General features: G+C 45.7%; 1 protein-coding gene across 1 annotated transcript in view; it reads left to right on the forward strand.

The window, feature by feature from the left end:
- Positions 1–25,924, forward strand: part of vil1 (villin 1) — an 80,252-nt gene that overhangs the window by 26,018 nt on the left and 28,310 nt on the right. Inside the window, exons 9-13 of the mRNA XM_059967555.1 lie at positions 1,290–1,443; positions 5,261–5,361; positions 6,158–6,295; positions 12,543–12,701; positions 18,356–18,535. Coding sequence (XP_059823538.1) covers positions 1,290–1,443; positions 5,261–5,361; positions 6,158–6,295; positions 12,543–12,701; positions 18,356–18,535 — 732 coding nt within the window. The remainder of the gene's footprint in view (positions 1–1,289; positions 1,444–5,260; positions 5,362–6,157; positions 6,296–12,542; positions 12,702–18,355; positions 18,536–25,924) is intronic.

Genomic DNA, 25,924 nt, shown 5'->3' on the forward strand with positions numbered 1-25,924 from the left:
CCCAGAACAGGCCGCAACAGGCCTCTAGGTTCCAATCCTCGGCCTCAGACATTCAGATGTTGGGTCTCCAGCCTCCATTCCCTGGCCCGGACTTACAGTCGTAGACTCACAGACATCAGGACTCTGACTTTCAGACACAATGACCCAGGGGCTTTAACCTTCAGTATTGAAACTCAGGACAGGCTGGTCACGGAACTTTGAACTCTTGGCAATCTGGACTCACAAGGACTTCTGACTGCAGTCTCATCAAACATAACTGGCTGCTGTACCTCCTGTCCCCAAAGACATCTGCCTCTGGGACTTTGGGGAGAAACATCAGCCCTCATCCCTGATGCCTGGTGTCCATGGTCCCTGATCATATCAGTTACTCATTGACATCCAAACATGAGGATTTAGCTACCTATTGAATACTGACACACCTAGATGGGGTGTACCTGGAGAGGATTGTTTCTTATAGTGGGGGGTGTTTAGGACCCAACAGAACAGTCAGAAAGCAAGGACATCCCTTTTGAACGGAGAAGAGGAGGACTTTCTTCGGCCAGATTGTGGTGGATCGGTGGATGGCTGTGGAGGCCCAGTCATTGAGTATATTTAAAGTGGAGGTTGATAAGCTCTTGGTTAGCAAAGGCATCGAACATTATAGAGAGGAGGCTGGAGGATGAGGTTGAGTGGGAGAGTAACTCAGCCATTATCAAACAACAGGTCTTCTTCTAGTACTATGTCTTATGGTGTTATGGGGGAGTGGAAGTGCTAACTAGAACAGTTGATCAGATTAACTGCCTGGGGAAAGAAAATTTTAAACCAGCATCACACACAAAATGCTGGTGGAACACAGCAGGCCAGGCAGCATCTATAGGAGAAGCACTGTTGACATTTTGGGCCGAGACCCTTCGTCAACCCTGACGAAGGGTCCCGGCCCGAAACGTCGACAGCGCTTCTCCCTATAGATGCTGCCTGGCCTGCTGCGTTCCACCAGCATTTTGTGTGTGTTGCTTGAATTTCCAGCATCTGCAGATTTCCTCCTGTTTGCTTTTAAGCTAGCATGAAGTTTTTGTTTTAACAGCCCTATAGTGCATTCCAGAAGGGAGCTTTTGGAAAAGGCATTTTACAGGGTGAGTAGAGTCTGATCCTATTGTCTCATAGTTACTGCTGCCTTGTTTTGCACAAGTTGAGAGCTGTGAATTCTAGTATGGCAACAGTGACCATTCTTCCTTGGGATGCCCCATGCTAATGGAAGACACAGTGGAGATGTCTCCCCCTCAGTCCCATTGTACTATTTTGTTCCGCAGGGCTTCATTAAAGCCAAGGGCTACAATGCGCATGTGAATATCGAGTTGGAGAATGAGGGTGCAGAGTCCGCACTGTTCAAACAGCTCTTTCAGAAGTGGATGGTGAAGTACCAGACTGTTGGCCTGGGCAGAACCCACAACGTTGGTAAAATCGGTACGTGAACGTCTCTTGGTGTGGGAGGGGGAAGGGCAGATGTTTCGATAAGGGTAACTCCACCAGCTGATGGGACCAGAAGATCTGTCCTGGGACCAGCACGTAAGGCCCATCACAAAAAAAGGCGCAAAGGTACCTCTGCTTTCTTAGAAGTTTGCAAAGATTCAGAATGACACCAAAAACTTAGAAAAACTTCTATAGACATACAGCGGAGAGTATCCTAGTTGGTTGCATCACAGCCTGGTGTAGAAACTCTAATGCCCTTGAACAGAAACGTCTACAGAAAGTGGTGGATAAAGCCCAGTCCATCACAGGCGCATCTACAATGAGCGCTGCCACAGGAAAGCAGTTCCCACCATCTAGGCCATGCCCTCTTCTCGCTACTATCATCAGGCAGGAGGTGTAGGAGCCTTTGGTCTTACCTCCCCCCCAGGTTCAGGAGCAGTTATTACCCTAAAACCATCAGGCTTCTGAACAAACATGGACAACTTTACTCACCTCAACAGTGAATTGATTCCACAACCTACAGACTCACTTCCATGGACTCTGCAACTCAGGTTTTCAGTATTATTTATTTATTTTGTGTTGTTACATATTCAGGCAACAATAAATATATGAGTTAGGCAAGGGTTTATATAACAAACAACATGCTTATTAAACACTGAAAACAAACCCCACAAAAGTAAACAAACACTAACGTAACCGGAAACAGCTGCTGTGCGGCAGCTTAAACATTTCTTAAAGCGATGTTGCAAAAACAGTTCTTTAAAGTAGTATTGCCAAAAGTTTAAAATGCTCACAGTCCATTTAAAGGAGAGACATTTTAAGACGATTTAAATTCTCTTTCACGTCGCTTTGCTTCAGTCCCCGACGTTGAACTTCTCCCACGAAGAATTTACGAAACGAAATGAAACGTAACGGCTTAAAGGCACTGACCTTTCCTTTATCACACTGTCCTCAATCTTTTCTGCTCTCCCGCAGAGATTAACACAAGAACAGTCAACGAATTCCTTCCGAATAAGGATCAAACAAGGTCGAACCAGTTTCACAGTCGAAAATCGATTCTCCTCAATCTTTAACTCCCAAACTCTGATCTTCACTCTCCACTGATTCTCAACTAGCAGTATTGTAAAGAAACTGCTGGCAATGACCTTTTAAACTTTAGGCATTAGATAAAAACTTCATCCTTCAACTAAACTGCATCATCACATTAAATCACGCAGTGGCATGAAGTCAACATGGCAAATCTCGCCACGAACTGCCCCTCCCTCACAGGGTGGGGTCTTCCTTTTATATCCTGTAAAAAAAACTTGTCACATGACCTCTACTGGTGGGAAAATGACGTCACTCCACCATCACAAGACCATTACCTCAAGTCCAGTATAGCTTCAACCCCAGTCACGTGACAAGGGTACCACTGTCACGAGTCACGGGTACGTAACAGTATTTGCAAAATTTGTCTTTTTTGCACATTCCTTGTTTTGTCAGTCTTTATTACTTATTTTTCATAACTTCTGTTGTAGTTCCTTATTTTCCTATAAATGCTTCTAAAAATGAATCTTAAGGTAGTATATGGTAACATATACTTCCAAATGATTGTCAGTTACTTTAATCGGCTTGTTTGAAGAAACCTTTGCCCAGTTGTCATAAATGTATCACCTGCAGTACAGGGGTCCAAACACTCTCAACCACAGTTACATTACAAGTGGAAATGCCTACTGTTCCATCCCTAGACCACACTTTGGAAAATTTGATCACCTGGCTGTCCTCCTTCTACCTACGTACAGGTAAAGGCTAAAGAGCAGGACTCCATAGGTAAGGACAACAAAGAGGTGACTGCAGGAGGCAGAGAAGTGGCTTCGAGTTGGCGGACCTGGCCATGTTCAGGAAGTCATCAAAGGATCTGAATGAATATGCTACGCTTGTCACGAACATTATAAAAACAGTCGTAGATGTGTGTGTCCCCACAACGTGTTTCAACAATTCTACCCCAGCCTGAAGCCTAGGTTGAACCAAGACATCAGCAATCAGCTAAGGGCCAGATCAGTGGAGTTTTGATCTGGCAACCAAGTCAAATACAAAAGGTCCAGATATGCCTTCCAGAAAGCCATCTCATATGTGAAGTAGCAATTCCAGACCAAACTTGAATCACCGAAGGATGCTTGACAGCTGAGGCAGGGTTTGAATGCTTTCACCACATACAGAGGTGACATAGATAACAAGGTATTGCTCCCAGATGAGCTCGATGCTGTTTCTGCTCACTTTGACCATCAGAACATGGAGGCACCTTCACACACTCCCCGCCAGCCATTTGATTCCAGTGTCTTATGCTGCTGTGACAGCTAACCTCATGAGGGTGAACCCACAGAAAGCATCTGGCCCAGATGGGCACCTGGCGAAACACTAAAGACTTGTGCTGATCAGCTGGCTGGAATGTTCACCAATATCTTTAACCTCTCGAATTGGCAGTCTGAGGCATCCATCTGCTTCAAGCAAGCTTCAGTTGTACCGGTGCCTAAGAAGGACGTGGAAACCTGCCTCAGTGACTATCATCCAGTAGCACTTACATCCACTGTGATGAAATGCTTTGAGAGGTTGGTGATGAAACATATGAACTCTTGCCTGAGGAGTGACTTGGATCCACCCTGATTGCTTATTGGCACAACAAGTCAACAGCAGATGGCTCTTCACTCAATCTGGAACATCTAGACAGTGAAGATTCATACATCCGGATGCTCTTCATTGACTACAGCTTGGTATTCAATATCATCATCCTCCCAAAACTAATCAATAAGCTCCAAGACCTCATCCTCAATACCTTCTTGTGCAATTAAATCCTCAATTTTCTCATTTGCAGACCCCAGTCAGTTCAGATTGGTAGCAAGATCTCCTCCACAATCTCCGTCAGCACAGATGCACCACAAGGCTGTGTGCTGAGCCCCCTGCTCTACTCGCTTTATACTAATGACTGTGAGGCTAAGCACAGCTCCAATGCCATATTTAAGTTTTCTGATAACATCACTGTCATTGGCTGAATCAAAGTGGTGATGAATCAGCATATAGGAGGGAGATTGAAAATCTGGCTGAGTTGTGCCCTAACAACAACCTCTTACTCAAGGTCAGCAAGACCGATTATTGACTTCAGGAGGAGGAAACCAGAGGTCCATGAACCAGTCCTCATCAGGGGATCAGAGGTGGAGAGGGTCAGCAACTTTACATTCCTCGGTGTTATCATTTCAAAGGATCTGTCCTGGGCCCCGCATATATTGTAATTGTCATTACAAAGAAGGCATGACAGCACCTTTACTTCCTTAGCAGTTTACAATGATTCGGCACGTCATCTAAAACTTTGACAAACTTCTATAGGTGTGTGATGGAGAGTATCGTGACTGGTTGCATTATGGCCTGACATGAGAACATCAAAGTCCAGAAATAAAAAAATCTTCATAAAGTAGTGGATACGGCCCAGTCCACTAGGGGTAACGGCCTCCCCACCATTGCGCACATCTACGTGGAGCGCTGTCGCAAGAAAGCAGCATCCATGGTCAAGGACTCCCACCACCCAGGCCATGCTCTCTTCTCTCTGCTGCCACCAGGAAGATGGTACAGGAGCTTCAGGACCCACACCACCAGGTTCAGGAACAGTTATTATCCCTCAATCATCAGACACTTGAATCTCAAAGTTATATATGGTGACATATATTACTTTGATAATAAATTTACTTTGAACTTTGAATGTTGAACATATAGTACATACTTAGATCATAATTTACTTTGATTTTAATGTAACCCTTACTCTCTCCTGTCATTTCCTCAGCCAAAGTGGAGCAACTGAAATTTGATGCTACTTTGATGCACGCCAATCCTGAGACAGCAGCTCATGAGATGATGGTGGACAATGGCTCCGGGGAAGTTGAGGTATTGTTCATCTGTGGCATGATCTCCTTCAAGATTTTAAGTCTCCCACTCTGGTCCATACCCGTTCCCTTATTCCTCCCAAGCACTCATTGCCTCTAGACCCATGACAATTCTGCTTTCTAGAATAACACGCACAAAATGCTGGAGGAACTCAGTAGATCAGGCAGCATCTATGGAAAGGAATAAATAGTGAACGTTTTGGGCTGAGATCCTTCATCAGAGCCCCTCATCTCTGCTCTCCATCCCACTCTCATCTATACCATTGTTACCTGATGTAGATTCAATCATAGAACACTACAGCATAAAAACAGGCCCTTCAGTCCATCTAGTCCATGCTGAACTGTTCCATCGACCTGCACCTGAACCATAGCTCTTCATACTTCTCCCATCGATGTAGCTATCCCAATGAAGGGCCTCAGCCTGAAACGACAACTGTTTATTCCCCTCCATAGATGCTGCCTGACCTGCTGAGTTCCTCCAGCATTTTGTGTATTTATTCTACACTCATATTGTTTATCTTGTTCTATGTCAATGCACTGTGTAACAATTTGATCTGTATGAAAAGTATGCAAGACAGGCATTTCACTGTACCTCAGTACATGTGATAGTATCAAATCAATTCAAATTCCAACTTCTAGGTTTATAATGTCATTCTTCAACCAATGAGAATAAACCTGCCTATCCTTATAACCACAGTCCCTCTCCATCCCAGGCACTGAGCTGGTGAGTCTCTTCTGCGCTCTCTCTGCCAGACCCCATCCTTCCGTTGATGCACTGTCCTCTGCTTGCCTTGCAGGAGTGGCGTGTGGAGGACCAAGAACTCGTGCCAGTTGAGAAGAGGTGGCATGGATTCCTTTACAGCAAGGAGTGTTACCTGATCCTGTACACTTACCAAGTCAACAACAAAAACCGCTACATCCTGTACATCTGGCAGGTTTGTGTACTCCGTACCTTCCTCTTCACCAAGGGCATCAGGGAGAAGTGACGTCTGAGGCAGCTCAACACTTAAATTTGCCTTCTAATAAGGTCTTGTCCATCACAGGCACAGGCCTCCCCATCATCTTGTTTTTTTTAGTCAATCGTTTTTTAAGTTCTTAGGGATGGTTTTGGGGACAGAGAGGGAGTCAGGGGTCACGATAGGGTCTAGAGACAGTGGTGTGGGGAGTCAGGGGTCACGATAGGGTTTAGAGACAGTGGTGTGGGGAGTTAGAGGTCACGATAGGGTTTAGAGACAGTGGTGTGGGGAATCAGGGGTCACGATAGGGTTTAGAGACAGTGGTGTGGGGAGTCAGGGGTCAGATTAGGGTTTAGAGACAGTGGTGTGGGGAGTTAGAGGTCACGATAGGGTTTAGAGACAGTGGTGAGGGGAGTCAGGGGTCACGATAGGGTTTAGAGACAGTGGTGTGGGGAGTTAGAGGTCAGCTTAGGGTTTAGAGACAGTGGTGTGGGGAGTTAGAGGTCAGATTAGGGTTTAGAGACAGTGGTGTGGGGAGTCAGGGGTCACGATAGGGTTTAGAGACAGTGGTGAGGGGAGTCAGGGGTCATGATAGGGTTTAGAGACAGTGGTGTGGGGAGTTAGAGGTCAGATTAGGGTTTAGAGACAGTCGTGTGGGGAGTTAGAGGTCAGATTAGGGTTTAGAGACAGTGGTGTGGGGAGTCAGGGGTCACGATAGGGTTTAGAGACAGTGGTGTGGGGAGTCAGGGGTCACGATAGGGTTTAGAGACAGTGGTGTGGGGAGTCAGGGGTCACGATAGGGTTTAGAGACAGTGGTGTGGGGAGTCAGGGGTCACGATAGGGTTTAGAGACAGTGGTGTGGGGAGTCAGGGGTCACGATAGGGTTTAGAGACAGTGGTGTGGGGAGTTAGAGGTCACGATAGGGTTTAGAGACACTGGTGTGGGGAATCAGGGGTCACGATAGGGTTTAGAGACAGTGGTGTGGGGAGTCAGGGGTCAGATTAGGGTTTAGAGACAGTGGTGTGGGGAGTTAGAGGTCACGATAGGGTTTAGAGACAGTGGTGAGGGGAGTCAGGGGTCACAATAGGGTTTAGAGACAGTGGTGTGGGGAGTCAGAGGTCAGATTAGGGTTTAGAGACAGTGGTGTGGGGAATCAGGGGTCACGATAGGGTTTAGAGACAGTGGTGTGGGGAGTCAGGGGTCACGATAGGGTTTAGAGACAGTGGTGTGGGGAGTCAGGGGTCACGATAGGGTTTAGAGACAGTGGTGTGGGGAGTCAGGGGTCACGATAGGGTTTAGAGACAGTGGTGTGGGGAGTCAGGGGTCACGATAGGGTTTAGAGACAGTGGTGTGGGGAGTTAAGAGGTCACGATAGGGTTTAGAGACAGTGGTGTGGGGAATCAGGGGTCACGATAGGGTTTAGAGACAGTGGTGTGGGGAGTCAGGGGTCAGATTAGGGTTTAGAGACAGTGGTGTGGGGAGTTAGAGGTCACGATAGGGTTTAGAGACAGTGGTGAGGGGAGTCAGGGGTCACGATAGGGTTTAGAGACAGTGGTGTGGGGAGTTAGAGGTCAGATTAGGGTTTAGAGACAGTGGTGTGGGGAGTCAGGGGTCACGATAGGGTTTAGAGACAGTGGTGTGGGGAGTCAGGGGTCACGATAGGGTTTAGAGACAGTGGTGTGGGGAGTCAGGGGTCACGATAGGGTTTAGAGACAGTGGTGTGTGGAGTCAGGGGTCACGATAGGGTTTAGAGACAGTGGTGTGGGGAGTTAGAGGTCACGATAGGGTTTAGAGACAGTGGTGTGGGGAATCAGGGGTCACGATAGGGTTTAGAGACAGTGGTGTGGGGAGTCAGGGGTCAGATTAGGGTTTAGAGACAGTGGTGTGGGGAGTTAGAGGTCACGATAGGGTTTAGAGACAGTGGTGAGGGGAGTCAGGGGTCACGATAGGGTTTAGAGACAGTGGTGTGGGGAGTCAGGGGTCACGATAGGGTTTAGAGACAGTGGTGTGGGGAGTCAGGGGTCACGATAGGGTTTAGAGACAGTGGTGTGGGGAGTCAGGGGTCACGATAGGGTTTAGAGACAGTGGTGTGGGGAGTCAGGGGTCACGATAGGGTTTAGAGACAGTGGTGTGGGGAATCAGGGGTCACGATAGGGTTTAGAGACAGTGGTGTGGGGAGTTAGAGGTCAGATTAGGGTTTAGAGACAGTGGTGTGGGGAGTTAGAGGTCACGATAGGGTCTAGAGACAGTGGTGTGGGGAGTCAGGGGTCACGATAGGGTTTAGAGACAGTGGTGTGGGGAGTCAGGGGTCACGATAGGGTTTAGAGACAGTGGTGTGGGGAGTCAGGGGTCACGATAGGGTTTAGAGACAGTGGTGTGGGGAGTCAGGGGTCACGATAGGGTTTAGAGACAGTGGTGTGGGGAGTCAGGGGTCACGATAGGGTTTAGAGACAGTGGTGTGGGGAATCAGGGGTCACGATAGGGTTTAGAGACAGTGGTGTGGGGAGTCAGGGGTCACGATAGGGTTTAGAGACAGTGGTGTGGGGAGTTAGAGGTCAGATTAGGGTTTAGAGACAGTGGTGTGGGGAGTCAGGGGTCACGATAGGGTTTAGAGACAGTGGTGTGGGGAATCAGGGGTCACGATAGGGTTTAGAGACAGTGGTGTGGGGAGTCAGGGGTCACGATAGGGTTTAGAGACAGTGGTGTGGGGAATCAGGGGTCACGATAGGGTTTAGAGACAGTGGTGTGGGGAGTCAGGGGTCACGATAGGGTTTAGAGACAGTGGTGTGGGGAATCAGGGGTCACGATAGGGTTTAGAGACAGTGGTGTGGGGAGTCAGGGGTCACGATAGGGTTTAGAGACAGTGGTGTGGGGAGTTAGAGGTCAGATTAGGGTTTAGAGACAGTCGTGTGGGGAGTCAGGGGTCAGATTAGGGTTTAGAGACAGTGGTGTGGGGAGTTAGAGGTCAGATTAGGGTTTAGAGACAGTGGTGTGGGGAGTTAGGGGTCACGATAGGGTTTAGAGACAGTGGTGTGGGGAGTTAGAGGTCACGTTAGGGTTTAGAGAGTGGTGTGGGGAGTTAGAGGTCAGATTAGGGTTTAGAGACAGTGGTGTGGGGAGTTAGAGGTCAGATTAGGGTTTAGAGACAGTGGTGTGGGGAGTTAGAGGTCACGTTAGGGTTTAGAGACAGTGGTGTAGGGAGTTAGAGGTCAGATTAGGGTTTAGAGAGTGGTGTGGGGAGTTAGAGGTCAGATTAGGGTTTAGAGACAGTGGTGTGGGGAGTTAGAGGTCACGATAGGGTTTAGAGACAGTGGTGTGGGGAGTTAGAGGTCACGATAGGGTTTAGAGACAGTGGTGTGGGGAATCAGGGGTCACGATAGGGTTTAGAGACAGTGGTGTGGGGAGTCAGGGGTCACGATAGGGTTTAGAGACAGTGGTGTGGGGAGTTAGAGGTCAGATTAGGGTTTAGAGAGTGGTGTGGGGAGTTAGAGGTCACGTTAGGGTTTAGAGACAGTCGTGTGGGGAGTTAGAGGTCAGATTAGGGTTTAGGGACTGAGATGTGGAGGAATTAGAGGTCAATGCTCCATTCCACATTCAAAGGCCAGCAACGAGAATGGTCGATAAAGGAAATCTGGAATCAAGGCCTCTGCTCTGTACCTGAAAGGCCAGCAAAGTGGTCCTATAAGACATCCATAGCTATCAGGTTGTCCCAGGTCGGTGCATGTTCTTGTAAGCAGGAGGAATGAAGGCCGGTCAGTTGTTGCACCTGGAGTTCAGTGTGCTGTGTGCTGTTGGTAATGTCTTTTGCACCTTGGTCCCAGAGGAAGGATGTTTCAACTGGCTATGCTCACGTATAATTGAATGATAATTAAACTTGAGAGTCCAATACTTGCTGTGGCTTCTCATATTCCCACACTTCAGCTTCTCACATTCCTACACATTCAAATTGCCATTCAAACCATGATGGAACCTGTCAGGGTACTACTACTCCAAGTTTATAAGTGTTCAATGATAAGCAGAACCTCATTAAACATATAAGGAAGTAAAGATTCTGGTGGCCTTCCTTGTAATTGTATCCACAGTATGTGCAGGGCCCATCTGATATATTAATACATAGGAATTTAAAGTTACTGCGTCTTTGTACCACCAAACCCCGAGTGTAGATGGGTGTATGTTCACTTTCTTCCCCTTCCTGAAGTCAGCAATCCGTTCTTTATGTTGAGTGAGGGGGGTATTGTGGCACATCTCAAAGTGTCCTGTCTCGATCCAGTAAGCTGACCTGATTTTGTCTTCATTTTTGTTCTGATGAAGGATCTTGGCCCAAAATGTTGACTGCATATTCTTCTCCATAGATGCTGCCTGACTTGCTGAGTTCCTCCAGCATTTTGTGTGTGTGACTTACTTTTGCAGTCTTTCTCTTCCTCTCTGATCAGAATCAGAGTCAGATCTGAGGGACTGCCTCAGAAGAACAAAGATCCAGGAGTCACTCATAGGCTGGAGCCGAGAGGTTGGGGACCTGAGAAGGGTGGAATGGGAATACATATAAATTAAGAGCCGCTGGTTTAATCTCAGGCTCAAGAGTTTTGGGATGGCACATTGGCGTAGCCCTATTACAGTGCCAGTGACCCAGTTCAATTCCACTGACAATAGACAGTAGGTGCAGGAGTAGGCCATTCGGCCCTTCTAGCCAGCACCGTCATTCACTGTGATCATGGCTGATCATACACAATCAGTACCCCATTCCTGCCCTCTCCCCATATCCCTTGACCCCGCTATCGATAAGAGCTCTATCTAACTCTCTCTTGAATACTTCCAGAGACTTGGCCTCCACTGGTTCTGGGGCAGAGCATTCCACATATCCACCACTCTCTGGGTGAAAAAGTTTTTCCACATCTCTGTTCTAAATGGCCTACCCCTTATTCTTAAACTGTGGCCTCTAGCTCTGGACTAGTGGGAACATGCTTCCTGCCTCCAGCATGTCCAATCCCTTAATAATCTTATATGTTTCAATCAGATCCCCTCTCATCCTTCTAAATTCCAGTGTATACAAGCACAGTCGCTCCAATCTTTCATTCTACTGTCTACATTCTCCGCATGGCCACAAGGGGTTCCTCCACGTGTTCTGGTTTCCTCCCACATTCCAAAGGCTAATTGGGCTGTGTGGGCTCGTAGGGCCTGAACAGCTTATTACCATGCTGCATCTCAAAATTTTAAAAAAAGATTCCAGAAGATAAATGGGTTAGTAGATTAATATAGCAATGAATTCCATAGATTCACCACCCTCTGGCTAAAGAAATTCCTCTTCAACTCTGTTCTGAAACAACATTCTTCTTTTCTGAGCCCTCTAGTTCTAGAATCTCCCACTATTGTAAACGTCCTCTCCACGTCCACTCTATCAAGGTCTTTCAATATTCAGGAGGTTTCAATGAGAGTCCCCTCATTCATATAAACCCCAGTGAGTAACCTAGAGCCGTTAAACACTCCTCATGCATTTACCCTTCTATTCCAGGGACCATTCTCATGAACCCTCTCCAGTGCCATCCTTTCTTAGAAAAGGGGCCTGAAACTGCTCCGAATACTCCCAAGTGCTGTCTGACTAACACCCTTTAAAGCCTGGACATTGCATTCTGTATTCCAATTCTCCTGAAATGAACGTTAACATTGCATTTGCCCTCCTTACCACTGACTCAACCTACAAGCAATGTTCCCTCTAACTTGTAATGACCAGAGTGTGCAAAAACCTTGGGCTGTGCAAGTTTTTGCCCAGTGACAACAACATCTGCACACTGAATAATTTCGTCAATAAAAGCTGTATAAATAAGCCAGTTCTAAAGCCTGCAGACAAATCATCGCAAACCTCATGTTGTTCACACCGCTCGCACCAGACACCGGAAAAGGAAACGTGATTGTGTACAAAGGTGAAATATACTTAACATGCCAACGAAGTAGAGGGTGACAACCTTTCATGAGCAGTTCAAATGCCTTTGTGCACCAGTGGCAGAAGATGTGTGCACACACACATGCGCACACCTTAGCGGGAACATTGCCTACAAGTTAACCGTTAAGGAATCATGCTCCAGTGAGTACCAGCCAGAGCCATCAAACGAGACTGAACCAAAAGAAGATGTGAAATGGTTGTCTAACTTTACTTAGGTATGATTTAACAGCAGGGTGTTGTTGGAGTGCTAAAAGCCATTTTAACCAATTTTTTAAATTCTTATTTCAGGGCAAACATGCAAGTCAAGGAGATATCGCTGCCTCGGCCTTTCAGGCTGTCATTATTGACCAACAGTACAATGGTGAGGCTGTACAGGTCCGAGTAACCATGGGCAAAGAACCAAAACACTTGATGGCCATCTTCAAGGGGAAACTTGTAGTCTTTGAGGTAATGTTGTAAAGCCTGGCTGGAAGGGAAGCGGCTGAAGGTGAAAGGTCTATGCTGTCATTCTCGTAAATTTAGTGCTGGCATTGGAGAGAGTCCAGAGGAGGAGAACAAGAATGATGCCAGAAATGAAAGGGTTAATGTAAGAGGAGAGAATGATGGCTCTGGGCCTGTACTCATTGGCATTTAGGAGAATGAAGGGGTGGGGAAGATCTCACTGAAACAGCAAATATTGAAAGGCCTAGGTAGAGTGGATGTGGAGAGATGTTTCCCACAGTGAGGCAGTCTAGCTCTAGAGTATATAACTTCAGGACAGAAGGACATCTCTTTGGAACAGAGATGAGGAGGGATTTCTTTAGCCTGAGGGTGGTGAGTCGGTGGAATTCATTGCCACCAACGGCTGTGGAGGCCAAGTCATCGTGTATATTTAAAGCAAAGGTTGATAGGTTCTCGATTAGTCAGGGTGTCAAGGTTTACAGGGAGACGGCAGGAGAATGGGGTTGAGAGGGATGATAAATCAGCCATGATGGAATGGTGGAGAAAACATGATAGGCTGAATGGTCTAATTATATTCCTATATCTTACGGTCTGATTGGGATTTGGCCACAGTGCAAAAATCGACCTACTGATGCTTTGCATTCCAATGGATCTGAGGGGCAACTTTACACAGAGGATGGGAGGTATATGGATGAGCTGCCAAAGGTGGGGCAGTGTAATAACAACACTGAAAAGACTCTTCAACATGTACATGAGTAGGAAAAGTTATAAAGATAAAGGCCAGGCATGAGCAAATAAGACTGATGAATGGTCTTGTCGTAAAACACAGACTCTATTTCGCTCTATAGATGCTTTATCCCTCCCTGACCTGCAGAGTTCCACAAGCATTTTGTGTTCTTTACAGATTTGGTTTAATTCAGATGGGTATCTTGGTCCATTAGACCATAGGACATTGGAGCAGAATTAGGCCTTCTGGCCCACCAGGTCTACTCCATCGTTATATCATGGCTGATTTATTATCCCTCTCAACCCCATTCTCCTGCCTTCTCCCCGTAAACTTTGACACCCTGACTAATCAAGAACTTATCAACCTCTGCTTTAAATATACTCCATGAAGGCCTCCACAAGCACCCATGGCAATGAATTCCACAGATTTACCACCTCTGGCTAAAGAAATTTCTTCTCGTCTCTGTTCTAAAGGGACATCCCTCTATTCTGAGGCTGTGACCTCTGGTCCTGGACTCCCACATTATAGGAACCATCCTCTCTATGTCCATTCTACCTAAAACTTTCAAAGTTAGATAGATCCCTTCTTCATCCTTCTAAACCTCAACAAGTACAGGGCAGAGCCATCAAACGCTCCTCATATATTAACCCTTTCAATATGGATGAGCTGGGCTGAATGCCTGATTTTTTTGCTGTGTTACTCTATCTGAACCAGATTTATGGTGGACGGTAACAGTTCAAATCTAGGGGACATAGTTTTAGGATGAGAGGTGGTAGGGACCAGAGGGAGATGCGGTGAGTATATGGAATTAACTGTCAGAGGCAGGAAAAATAGTATTGTAGAAAAAGTATATGGCTGAGCACAAGGAGAGTTGGGGCTTCGAGGAATATGGGCCAAATGTAAGAAATTAGTGCCAGCTGGGTCAGAGCCATGATCAGCATGGACATGTTGGCTGAGGGGCCTTTACCCCTGCTCTTTTGCTCTATGATTCTGTCAGGATTCCGGACTATCCAATCCAAACATTCCAGTATTTTCCCTCTATTACCAAACTTCAGCTCCTACAATGCGTAAGTCCCGCCATTTACATTCAGATTCATTTTATTTATCACATGTATATCGAAACATGCAGTGAACTGCGTTGTTTGGGAGTGCAGCCAGTAAGTGTCACCAGGCTTCTGACACCAACATAACATGTCCACTGCTCACTCACTCTAACCTGTACGTCTTTGGAACATAGGGACAAACATGGGGAGAGTGTACAAACTCCCTACAGGATAGAGGCGGGAATTGATCCCTGATCAGTGGCACTGGAAGCAGGGTGACCCTTCCAGTATGCTCCAATGCATCCTCGAACTGTTCCTCGCTCAGAGGTTGCTGAGAGCGTGGAACGAGCTGTGGATGGAAATGGTGGATTTGGGAAGCTTGGATAGGTAGTACATGGACAGAAGGTGTATGGAGGACTATGGTCCCCTTGTGGGTAGCTGGGACTAGGCATAAAAACAGTTCAGTATGGACTAGATGGGCTGAAAGGCCTGCTTTTTTACTGTAGTGCTCTCGGACTCCAATATAATTAGAGCTATAGAGTCCATGCTGAACCATTCAACTGCCTACTCCCATCGAACTGCACTGGCACCACAGCCCTCTAGACCCCTACCATCCACGTACCTATCCAAACTTCTCTTCATGTTGAAATCAAGCTTGCAAGCAGCACCTGCATTGACAGCTCATTCCACACTCTCACCACCCTCTGCGTGGAGAGGTTGCCCCTCATTTTCCCATTAAACTTTTCACCTTTCACCCTTAACCCATGACCTCTAGTTGTCGTCCCGCCCAACCTCAGAGGAAAAAGCTTGCTTGCATTTACCCTATTTATACCCCTCACAATTTTGTATACCTCTATCAATCTCCTCTCAATCCTCTACATTCCAAGGAATAAAGTCCTAACCTATTTGATCTTTCCTTATGAATCAGGCCCTCCAGCCCTGATCAGATTAGGCCTCACCAACACCTTATACAACTTCAGCATAACATCCCAACTCCTGCACTCAATACTTTGATTCATGAAGGTCAATGGTGACAAAAGCTTTCCTTATGACCCTATCTACCTGTGATGCCACTTTTGATGAATTATGGACCAGAATTCCCAGATCCATTTGTTCTACACACTCTTCAGTGTCCTACCATTCACTGTGTAAGACCTACCCTGGTTGGTCCTACCGAAGAGCGACATCTCACACCGATCTGCATTAAATTCCATCTGCCATTTTCTAGCCCATTTTTTCAGCAGGTCCAGATCTCACTGAAAGCTCTGATAGTCTTCTCACAGTCCACTACACCCCAAATCTTTGTGTCATTTGCAAATTTGCTGATCCAATTAACCACATTATCATCCAGATCATTGATATAGATGACATACAACAATGGACTTAGCAGTGATCTCTGTGGCACTCCACCAGCCACAGGCCAGCAGTCAGAGAGGCAACCATCTACTACCACTCTCTGGCTTCTCCCACAAAGCCAGTGTCTAATCCAATTTACTATCTCATCTTGAATGACGAGCAAATGAACTTCCTTGACCAACCTCCCATGTGGGACCTTGTCAAATGCCTTGCTGAAGTCCAAGTAGACAACATCCACTGCATTGCCTCAATTTTCCTGGTAACTTCCTTGAAAAACTCTATAAGATCATTTAGACATGACCTATCACGCACGAAGCCACGCTGACTATCCCTAATCAGTCCATATCTATCCAAAAACTCATTATCTGGTCCCTTAGAATACCTCCCAATATCTTTCTAACTACCAATATCTGGCTCACTCAATTCCTGGTTTATTTTTAGAGCCTTTTGTAGACAGCAGAACAACACTAGCTATTGTCCAATCCTCCAGTACTTCACCTGTTGCTAAGAATAAATTAAATACCTTTGCCAGGGCCCCTGCAATTTCTGCACTTGCCTCCCACAGGGTCCGAGGGAACACTTTGTCAGACCCTAGGGATTTGTCCACCCTAATTTGTCTCAAGACAGCAAACATCTCTCCTCCATAATCTGTATCCATGGAGTTGATGCTGCTTTGCCTCACATCTGTAGACTCTGCGTGCATCTCCCAAATAAATACAGATGCAAAAAATCCATTTAAGACCTCCCCCATCTCTTCCGGCTCCACGCATAGATTATCATTCTGGTCTTCCAGAGGACCAGTTTTGTCCCTTGCATCCTTTTGCTCTTAACATATCTGTAGAATCCCTTGGGATTTTACTTCAACTTGTTTGATGGGGCAACTTTGTGCCTTCTTTTAGCCCTCCTGACTTCTTTCTTAAGTGTTCACTTGGATTTCTTGTATTCCTGTGTATTATTATTATAAAAATATTTGAAAAGAAAAGTATTCCTCAAGTACCTCATTAGTTTCTACCTGCCCATGCCTGCTAAGCAGCTCCTTTTATTTTCTTAACCAGGGGCTCAATATCACTTGAAAACCAAGGTTCCCTGAACCTGTTATCTTTACTTTTTATTTTGACAGACACATACAAGCTTCGTACTCTCAAAATTTCACTTTTGAAGAATGCTTCTCACTTGCCAAGTACACCTTTGCCTGTCCCAATCTACGCTTGCCTAATCCTTTATAATACCAGAAGAAACTGGCCTTTTTCCTGTTTAGAATCTCAACCTGTGGATCAGAGCTATCTTTTCCCATATTTACTTAGAAATTATTAGCATTATGATCATGAGATGCAAACTGCTCCCCTGCACAAACTTCTGTCACCTGCCCTGCCTCATTTCCTAATAGCAGATAAAGAATCGTGCAGTCACGAGTCAAAAAGAATAGTTTACTTAAATAGTAAACTATTTAAGAACTTTTTAAAAGCTATTTATTAATGCTTTTTGGGAGGGTGATTTTAGATGCATATCATATTTATACTGAGTTAAATACTGTATGTAATTAGTTTTGCTATAGTAAGTGTATGGGACACTGGAAAAAATTGAATTTCTCCTCAGGGATGAATAAAGTATCTATCTATCCTTATCTATCTATCTATCTGTCACTTGTTGGGGCTTCTACGTACTGATTAAGGAAACTTTCCTGAACACGTTTGACAAGCTCTATCCCACCTAGTCTTTTTACAGGATGGGCATCCCAGTCAATAGGTGGAAAGTTAATATCACCTACAATATTTTCTGCCGAGACCCATCTACACGGTCCCGGACCATATACTTCCAAACCCCTCCCATTGAAACTTCTTTTAAATGTTACGTTGAACCAGATCTACCATTTTTACTGGCAGCTCATTCCACACTCACATCACTCTCTGTGAGAAGAAGTTTCCCTCCGATTCCCCTTAATCGTTTCACCATTCACCCTAAGCCTATGGTCTTTAATTCTAGTCTCAACCCGAAGGGAAAGAGCCTGCTTACATTTACCATATCTAAGCCCTTTGTAATTTTGTAAAACTCTAGCATCTTTCCTCATTCTCCAGGGAATAAAGTCCTAACCTGTTCAACCTTTCTCGATAACTCAGATCCTCAAGTCCCAGCAACATTCTTGCAAATTTTCTCTGTATCTTTCAATCTAATTGATATCTTTCCGGTAGCAGGTGACCAGAAATGCACACAACACTCCACATTAGGCTTCACCAATCTCTTGTACAACTTCAGTTTGACACAACATCGACTTGGACACCTCAACGTCACAGGTCAAGGAATCAGTGATCAACTTTATACATTTATATGTATTGGGAATTGCTGTGGTGTGTAGGTCAACAAGAAACATTTAACAATGATAAAGAATTATATTAAAATAGAGGTTCAAGAACATATATGGAATAAAATGTGCATCTTGTAAGTGTCTTGTACGACTTGATTTCAGCACAGACATCATGAGTTGAAGGGCCTCGTCCTGTGCTGTACTGACCTGTGCTCTATGTTCTGTTTTACAGGGAAGCAGTTCAAGGACTGAGGATTATGAGTCAGAGGACCTCGGCAGTCTCTTCCAGGTTTCTGCCAAGAATGAGTACAATACTAAAGCATTTGAGGTCCCAGTACGCTCCTCCTCCCTCAACTCCAATGATGTCTTTCTGCTCAAGACCAATAGCCAGTGCTACCTCTGGTACGGGAAGGTAAGGACCAGTTCAATTCTTTGGGATCCCTATAATGAATCATGTTCTTGCCTTGAATCTCTGGAAAACAGCCTTAACCCAATACAACTCCGTTGAGTTGTCAAGATGGTGTTGAACATTTAGTGGATTGCTTGCTTGTTTGAATCCAATGAATTATAAACCAGAAACACGAGAGATCTAGAAATCCAGCCAGTGATCCAGCCAAAGCTGCAACAATAGCAAAACAAGCCCCGTTCTCTCTCCCATCCACACACACCAATGGGCAATCCAAATTCAGGACAGACCTCCAGCATCCTGTCTCCAGTCTTCAGCCATTGGGCTTTGAATTCTGGGCTACCAACCAGCCTTCGGGCTCTGATCTTCAGTACCAACCCCCAGACTAGCCAATGACATGACCCCCAAAACAGGCTTGAATTCCAGACCTTGTGCTTCCTCCTGTCTCCTGCTCACATAGACTCCTGTTCGCTGGCCTTCGAGCTTGAAGTGAAGGTCTAGAATATGGATGTCCTTTTTCACCTGCCCCTGTCACTGGCCTTTACTACAGGGCAGCACTGTAGCATACGAGGTAGCATTGTGGTTAGCGTAATGCTGTTATAGGCATCCGTTAGTCTCGTGAGACCATGGATTTGCGCCTCGGAAGGTTTCCAGGGCACAGGCCTGGGCAGGGTTGTATGGGAGACTGGCAGTTGCCCAAGCTGCAAGCCTTCCCCTCTCCACGCCACCGATGTTGTCCAAGGGAAGGGCACTAGAACCCAAGCAGCTGTAATGCTGTTACAGCGCTAGCGATCAGCGATTGGGGTAGAATTCCCACTGCTGTCTGTAAGGAGTTTGTACATTCTCCCCATGACCACGTAGGTTTCCAACCATGTTCCAAAGACCTGTGGGCTAGTGTAAGTTAGTCATGGACATGCAATATTGGTGCAGAAAGCATAGGGACACTTGCGGGCTGTCACCCGTACAATTGTCAGAGATTTGATTTGACCCAGGCGACACAACTCACTGCATTTTTCAGTGAAAATGTGACTAATAAAGCTAATCTTTGAACTTTTTCAGTGATCAGGGCATTTCTCCTTAGAAGAACAAAGGATAAGAGATGACTTGATAGTGGAGTATAAGATTTTCAGAGACAGATAGAGACATTTTCCCAGGGTGGAAGTTGCCAGTACCAGAGTACATTTGTTAAAGCTAAATGGAAGAAAGTTTAGGGGGGGGGATATCAGAGGTAGCTTTTCTCCCCCCACAAGAGAGTGGTAGGTGCTTGGGATACACTGCCAATTTTGGTGGTGGTGATTAAAGTTTTATTTGTCATGTGTACATCAGAACATACAGTGAAATGTGTTGTTTGCATCATGTAAAACCAGCAAGGATTGTGCTGGGCAGCCTGCAAGTGTCACCACGTTTCCAGCGTCAACATAGCACGCTCACATCTCATTAACCCTTTGGAATGTGGAGGGAAGCCAGAGGGCCCAGCGAAAACCCCCATGGTCGCGGTAAGGAAGTACAAACTCCTTACAGACAGCGGCAGGAATCGGACCCCCGACCTCCAGCTGAAACTGTGGTGGTGCACTAAGAACTACGTTACCATGCCACCCAGTAGAGGCGGATACTATAGGGACTTTTAAAACACTTTTAGGCAGCCACATGGATATAGGCAAAGTGAAAGATTATGGGCTGTGTAGGAGGGAAGAGTCAGATTGATCATGGAGTTAGGTTTATATTGGTCAGCACAACATTGTGGATGTGGAACATCGTGCTGAACCTGTTCTGTGTTTTATTTGCTTCCATTCTTGACTGTACTCTACAGTTTATTTTGCACAGCGAAGGAGTCTTCGTTCTCTGTTTTCATGGCACATTCTTGGTCTTCTGATTGTATGGGTAATCTTCACAATGAGTCTGTGTAATCAGGACTTCTCCTTAGCATAGGAGTGATTCCTTTGAGAGTGCTAAGATAAATAATATCGCTGTTGAGGAGCAAACATGCCTTAGCTGATCGAGCCCAAGGTGAGAGAAAGATTTGACCCTATATTACTTGCTGACAAACAGCCTTGGCCCTGAGATGTAGAGTCTACAGTACAGAAATATGCCCTTCCACCCCTCAGAAAATAAGACATGGGAACAGAATTGGGCTTTTTGACCCATCAATTCTGCTACTTCATTCAATTGTGGCTAATTTATTATCTTTTCTCAATCCCGTTCTCCTGCTTTCTCCCTGTAACCTTTGACACCTTAGCTAATCCTCTTTGCAGCTAGCACAAACAGCTACTTTATACCCATAGAGATAAGGGAAATTCTATTCTAATATAGATAATAATAAACCAATTGGAAAGTACTTGGTCAATACTGCTGTGAAAAGGTAACCAACGAGAAAAACACTCACTTAATGCAGAACTTCCCCAGCTTTCCAGAATTACATTTTGTATAAACACTATTAAACTCATTTATTAAACTGTTAAGCATACTATAGCCTCCAGAAATCATAGTAAGCGTTTACTTATGCATAAGTAATTTAATAAAGTAAAGTAAGTAAGTAAGTAATAAGTAAAGTAATAAGTAATGCATTATATAAAATACAAGCAGATAATTAATTATTGAAATCTAAAGAAAATTACAATTAAACATTCAAATTCAACAACCCTCCTTTTTCTAAGCCACGCGAGGGGAATTCTGCTTCCCCTCTGCCATCTGATTCCTAAATGAACATCGAAGCTTTGGACACCACCTCACTTTTTTTAATATACAGTATTTCTGTTTTTGCACATTTTAAAAAATCTATTCAATATACGTAATTGATTTACTTGTTTATTTATTATTATGTTTTTATTTTATTTTTTCTCTCTCTCTGCTAGTTCATGTATGGCATTGAACTGCTGCTGCTAAGTTAACAAATTTCACGTCACATGCCGGTGATAATAAACCTGAGTCTGATTCTGATGTTTGGAGTCATTGCATCCAAAAATTCAGAGGCAGGAAAACTTGTGGTGCCTACTTTACATATGAAATAATCAAAAAAACTACTTATTTTATGAAGTATCAGAGTACTGTATGCATAAACCAAGATTACATCATGGTTAGGCAGATTAGTAGGCACAAATGCAAGTTTGAACTATTCTGTTAACGATTGCTTTTAAACAGGTAAAAAATATGTGAATTATGGTAAGGCCTATAAGTATAAATAATATGACTCATAATATTGAACAACCTCAGCTTCTGAGACTTGAATGAATCCAATCAAAGAAATCCCATCTGTCAGGTTGATGTATTTTAGCTGCTTCTTTACGAATATGATCAGTCAAATTAGTCATGTCTTCAGATTCATTAGGCATGTAAATACGACAATCTTGTCTATAACTGCACATGCAACAGCTAAGAGAAGGTCTAATGGTTACTTGTCATTGAAGCTGGAGTTTTCGGAACAGATATGGGAGCGGCTAAGGTCCGTGCTGGTTTGTCTGGACCCGGTCGAGAAGGGAAAAGCTTCAATTCTCGTGGGGAGAATTGTGAGGAGATAGTGGGAGCCTACAAATAGAGAGTTGGAGAGAGCTTTCTGAAGACCTTGACCGTTCACCCTTTGTTCCGAGCTGCTTTTGAGGAAGTGTGTGGCCCCACTGGGCTGGATGATGAGCATAAACAAGGGACTGTGCGGTTCACCCAGTCGAAACCAGTTGTGCTACAGCCTGGGGAAATAGCGAGAGTGACGGGAAACCCCAAATTTCCCGGAAAGCCTGAGGCCGAGGTCCTCTAGGTGGATGCTCCGGAAGACCACGAAGAGGAGTCAGGCTGACCTGCTGGGGTACTGGTGAGGAGCCTGGGGTTGTACAGGTCAGGAACACTGGCGAGGTAGGCCACCCTCAGGTGGGGGTGCCACTGGCACACCTCTTTCCGGTGATGGCAATGACTAGTGTCCCTGTGAGACAACCCGGGGAGAAACTCTCTCCGAAAAAGAGAAAGTTGATTGCCGAGTTATTCAACTTTGGGGACTCCCCGGTACCTGGAGTGAGGAAGAAGAGGTTGATAGGGAAGACGTCTCTTCTACCGCCGAGTTTGATGTTCCAAGAGCACTGGAGTATCGGACTCTGAATAACCCCACAAGTATACGGTCCTGAGAATTGAGGATGCGCTGGCCTGTCTGAGAGGTGCGAAGTGGTTCAGTGTGCTGGGCTTGAGGAGTTATCAGAACCCCATGAGTGAGGCTGACAAAGAGAAGACAGCATTCATATGTCCACTGGGATTCTTCCTGTTCGAAAGGATGCCCCAGAGCATATCAGGGGCCCGTGCAATCTTCCAGCATGTCATGGAGAAAATGGTGGGGGATACAAACTTGCATGAGGTGTTTGTGTACCTGGATGATCTCATAGTGTTTGGGTCCACCTTGGAGGAACGTGAAGTGAGGCTACTGAAGGTGCTGGGCCACCTGAAAGCTGAAGGGACCAGTTGAAAACTTTCCCTGGACAAGTGCTGGTTCTGCAAGAGGTTGGTCAACTATGTTGGGCACATAGTCTCATAGAGGCCTGACGAAGGGTCTTGGTCCGAACCGTTGACTGCTCATTTCAATGGATGCTGCTGGACCTGCAGAGTTCCTCCAGCGTGTTTGTATGTGTTGATTTGACCACAGCATCTGCAGTGTACTTTGTGTTTAGTCTCATAGAGGAGTAGCTACAGATCCATCTAAGATAGAGGCGGTGACCAAATGGCCAAGTCCCCAGACTGTGAGTGCCTTGCACTCTGTGGGTGCTACCAAAGGTTTGTGAAGGACTACTCTAGGGAGAGTCGCCCTTTAAATCAACTTCTGTGAGGTTACCCTCCCTTGGGGAACAAAGGGAGGAGAATGAAAGGGGAGGATGGTAAATCTAAGCCCTTTGGAGGCCTTAAGAGCAAGATTGGATGTGAAATGTGAAGAGGCCTTTCAGCTGTTGAAGGAGCTGCTGACAAAAGCATCTGCATTGGCTTTTCCAGACCCCTGATTGCCCTATGTACTGCAGACAGTTGCCAGCAGAGAGGACTTAGGCAGTGTTCTGTATCGGATCAGAGCACAGGGTTGAGACCTGCCTCTGAGCAAAACTACCCCGCACACAAGTTGGAGTTCCTGGCATTGAAGTAGGCTGTGGTGGATGAGCTAAGTGACTTGGTGCCAAGTTTGAGGTGAGGATGGACAACAACCCATTAACGTACATCCTTACCTCAGCGAAACTGGATGCCACAGGCCATTGGTGGTTGTCAACGTTGTCTGCCTATGATTTCAGCCTGAAGTACCGGTCGGGGAGTCGGAACATTGATGCCGATGCATTGTCTGGACGTGCGCACGAGGGGCTGGACAGGGATGGAGGGTGGAAGAACTTTCCTGCCCTTGGAGTCAAAGCTAGTTTTCCATCACGAGGAAGGCCGGGGAAAGGCAAGGACAGGATCAAGCGGTAGATCATCTGGGAGCTTTCCACAAGCTTACTGCAACCTGATTGTTCTGAAGACAAAGCAGTTGCCGGAATCGAGTCCTGGGGAAATGGCGAGATGACCCATGCATAGGTAGCGTCTGGTTGGCAGATGTGCAAGGGGATGTGGCCCAAGTGGACAATATGAAACACTCTGCAATGTCTCTATGACTGAGAGAATGGACCAGATTGGAGTTGAGGAACTAGATCCTGCACTGGGTCACGCCACTTCGACCAGCCTCAGCGTTACCAGCTGGTCCTGCCTGAGAAGTATCAGAGAACTCTGTTGAAGTCACTTCATGATGATTCATGATGTTTGGGGTGAGGATCTGAAAGACAGAGGGCAGATCGTCACAGTAAGAATGTGAGTGGACGGGGTGGAGCAAGAACTAACAAGACTGATTGGTGATCCAGGTGAGGAGGAGAAGGGTGATGGCAATGGAAGAGTGGAAAGAGAAACAGAGGTCTTCTTCCCTCCCCTATCTGCCAGTCCTTGCTCCACCTTTCAGGCCAGCTGAAGGGTCTTGACTGTCCGTGTCCTTCCGCAGACGCTGCCTGACCTGCCGAATCCCTCCAGCGATTTGTGTGTTGCTTGAGGAGTGTCATCAAGTCAAGTTTATGTTCAAATGTATTGTCATCTGACTGCACATATTTACAACCAAACAAAACAACGTTCCTTCGGACCTCGGTGCACCCACAAAACATATATCACACATAAAACTAAATATTACTATAAAATACAACTCAAAATGTTTGAGTACACGGTACAGGTAACTGGTAAACAGCTCGCTGTGCTAGTGATGAGACCTTGGTAGAGGCAGGGTATTCATTAGTCTCTCAGGCTGAGGGAAGAAGCTGTTACCCAGTTTGACTGTCCTAGTCCTGGTGCTCCTGTGCCTCCTTCCCGACAGTAGAGGGTCAGACAGATTGTGGGATGGGTGGTAGGGATCCTCAACAATGCTTCGGGACCTTCATCTACAAAGCTTCCAGTAAATGTCACAAATATGTGGGAGGGAGGACCCGGAGACCCTCTCGATGGATTTTACTTTTCTCTGCAAGGTCTATAATTCCTTATAGCATTCGTACCACACAGTGATGCAGCCAGACAGCACACACTTGATGCTGTTCCTGTAGAAAGTTGTTGGAAAGGGTGCGGGGAGCCTTGCACGCTTCAATCTCTGCTTTCCTGGTCCTGGTTGAATGGTAATGATTGATGTTGTATCTAGAAACGTTTGTAGTTAGTTGCTAGAAGTCGTTTTGGTCTTTTCTCTGTGCTGTTTACTGATTGTCATAGAATCATAGATCAGGGAAACAGGCCCCTCGGCCCAACACGTTCATACCAGCCAAGATTCCCAATGACGCTAGCCCCATTTGCACAGTAGAGAAGCAGTTAACATAACACTTTACTGGGTGGTAGGATCTTCAACATGGCTTCAGGCCCTTTACCTATAACGCTGCTGGTAAATGTCGCAAATAGATGTGGAGTGAGAACCCAGTGATCCTCTCAGCAGTTTAACTCAACTTTCATGAGGAGATGTGGGGCGGAGGATGGAAAGGAACAAAGGGACTATCTTTGAAGGTGCCGTGGACCTTCATCAGCACACTTGTCCATGACGATACAAGAATGTGACTGAAAAATCAACATGGTGCAGATGCCGGAAATCAGAAATAAATACAGAAAATGTTGGAAGTTCTCTACAAGTCAGGTAGCATTTGTGGGAAGAGAAGCAGAGTCAAGCCCTCCAACCCTGGTCAATCTCCTTTGCACTCTCTCTATTACAGTTATTTTTTGTCAGAACTAAGGATGCAACTGTGCTAGAAGAAGTGCAGAAGATGGTGCCTGGATGGAGGACTTTGATTATGAGGGGTGACTGGATAGGCTGGACTTGTTTTCCCTGGAACTGAGGGGTGAACTGATAGAGTTATATAAATGCTATGAGAGACATAGATATGCTAGATAGTCAAA

The sequence above is a fragment of the Hypanus sabinus genome, chromosome 4 (assembly GCF_030144855.1).
Source record: "Hypanus sabinus isolate sHypSab1 chromosome 4, sHypSab1.hap1, whole genome shotgun sequence".
NCBI classification, from domain to species: Eukaryota; Metazoa; Chordata; class Chondrichthyes; order Myliobatiformes; family Dasyatidae; genus Hypanus; species Hypanus sabinus.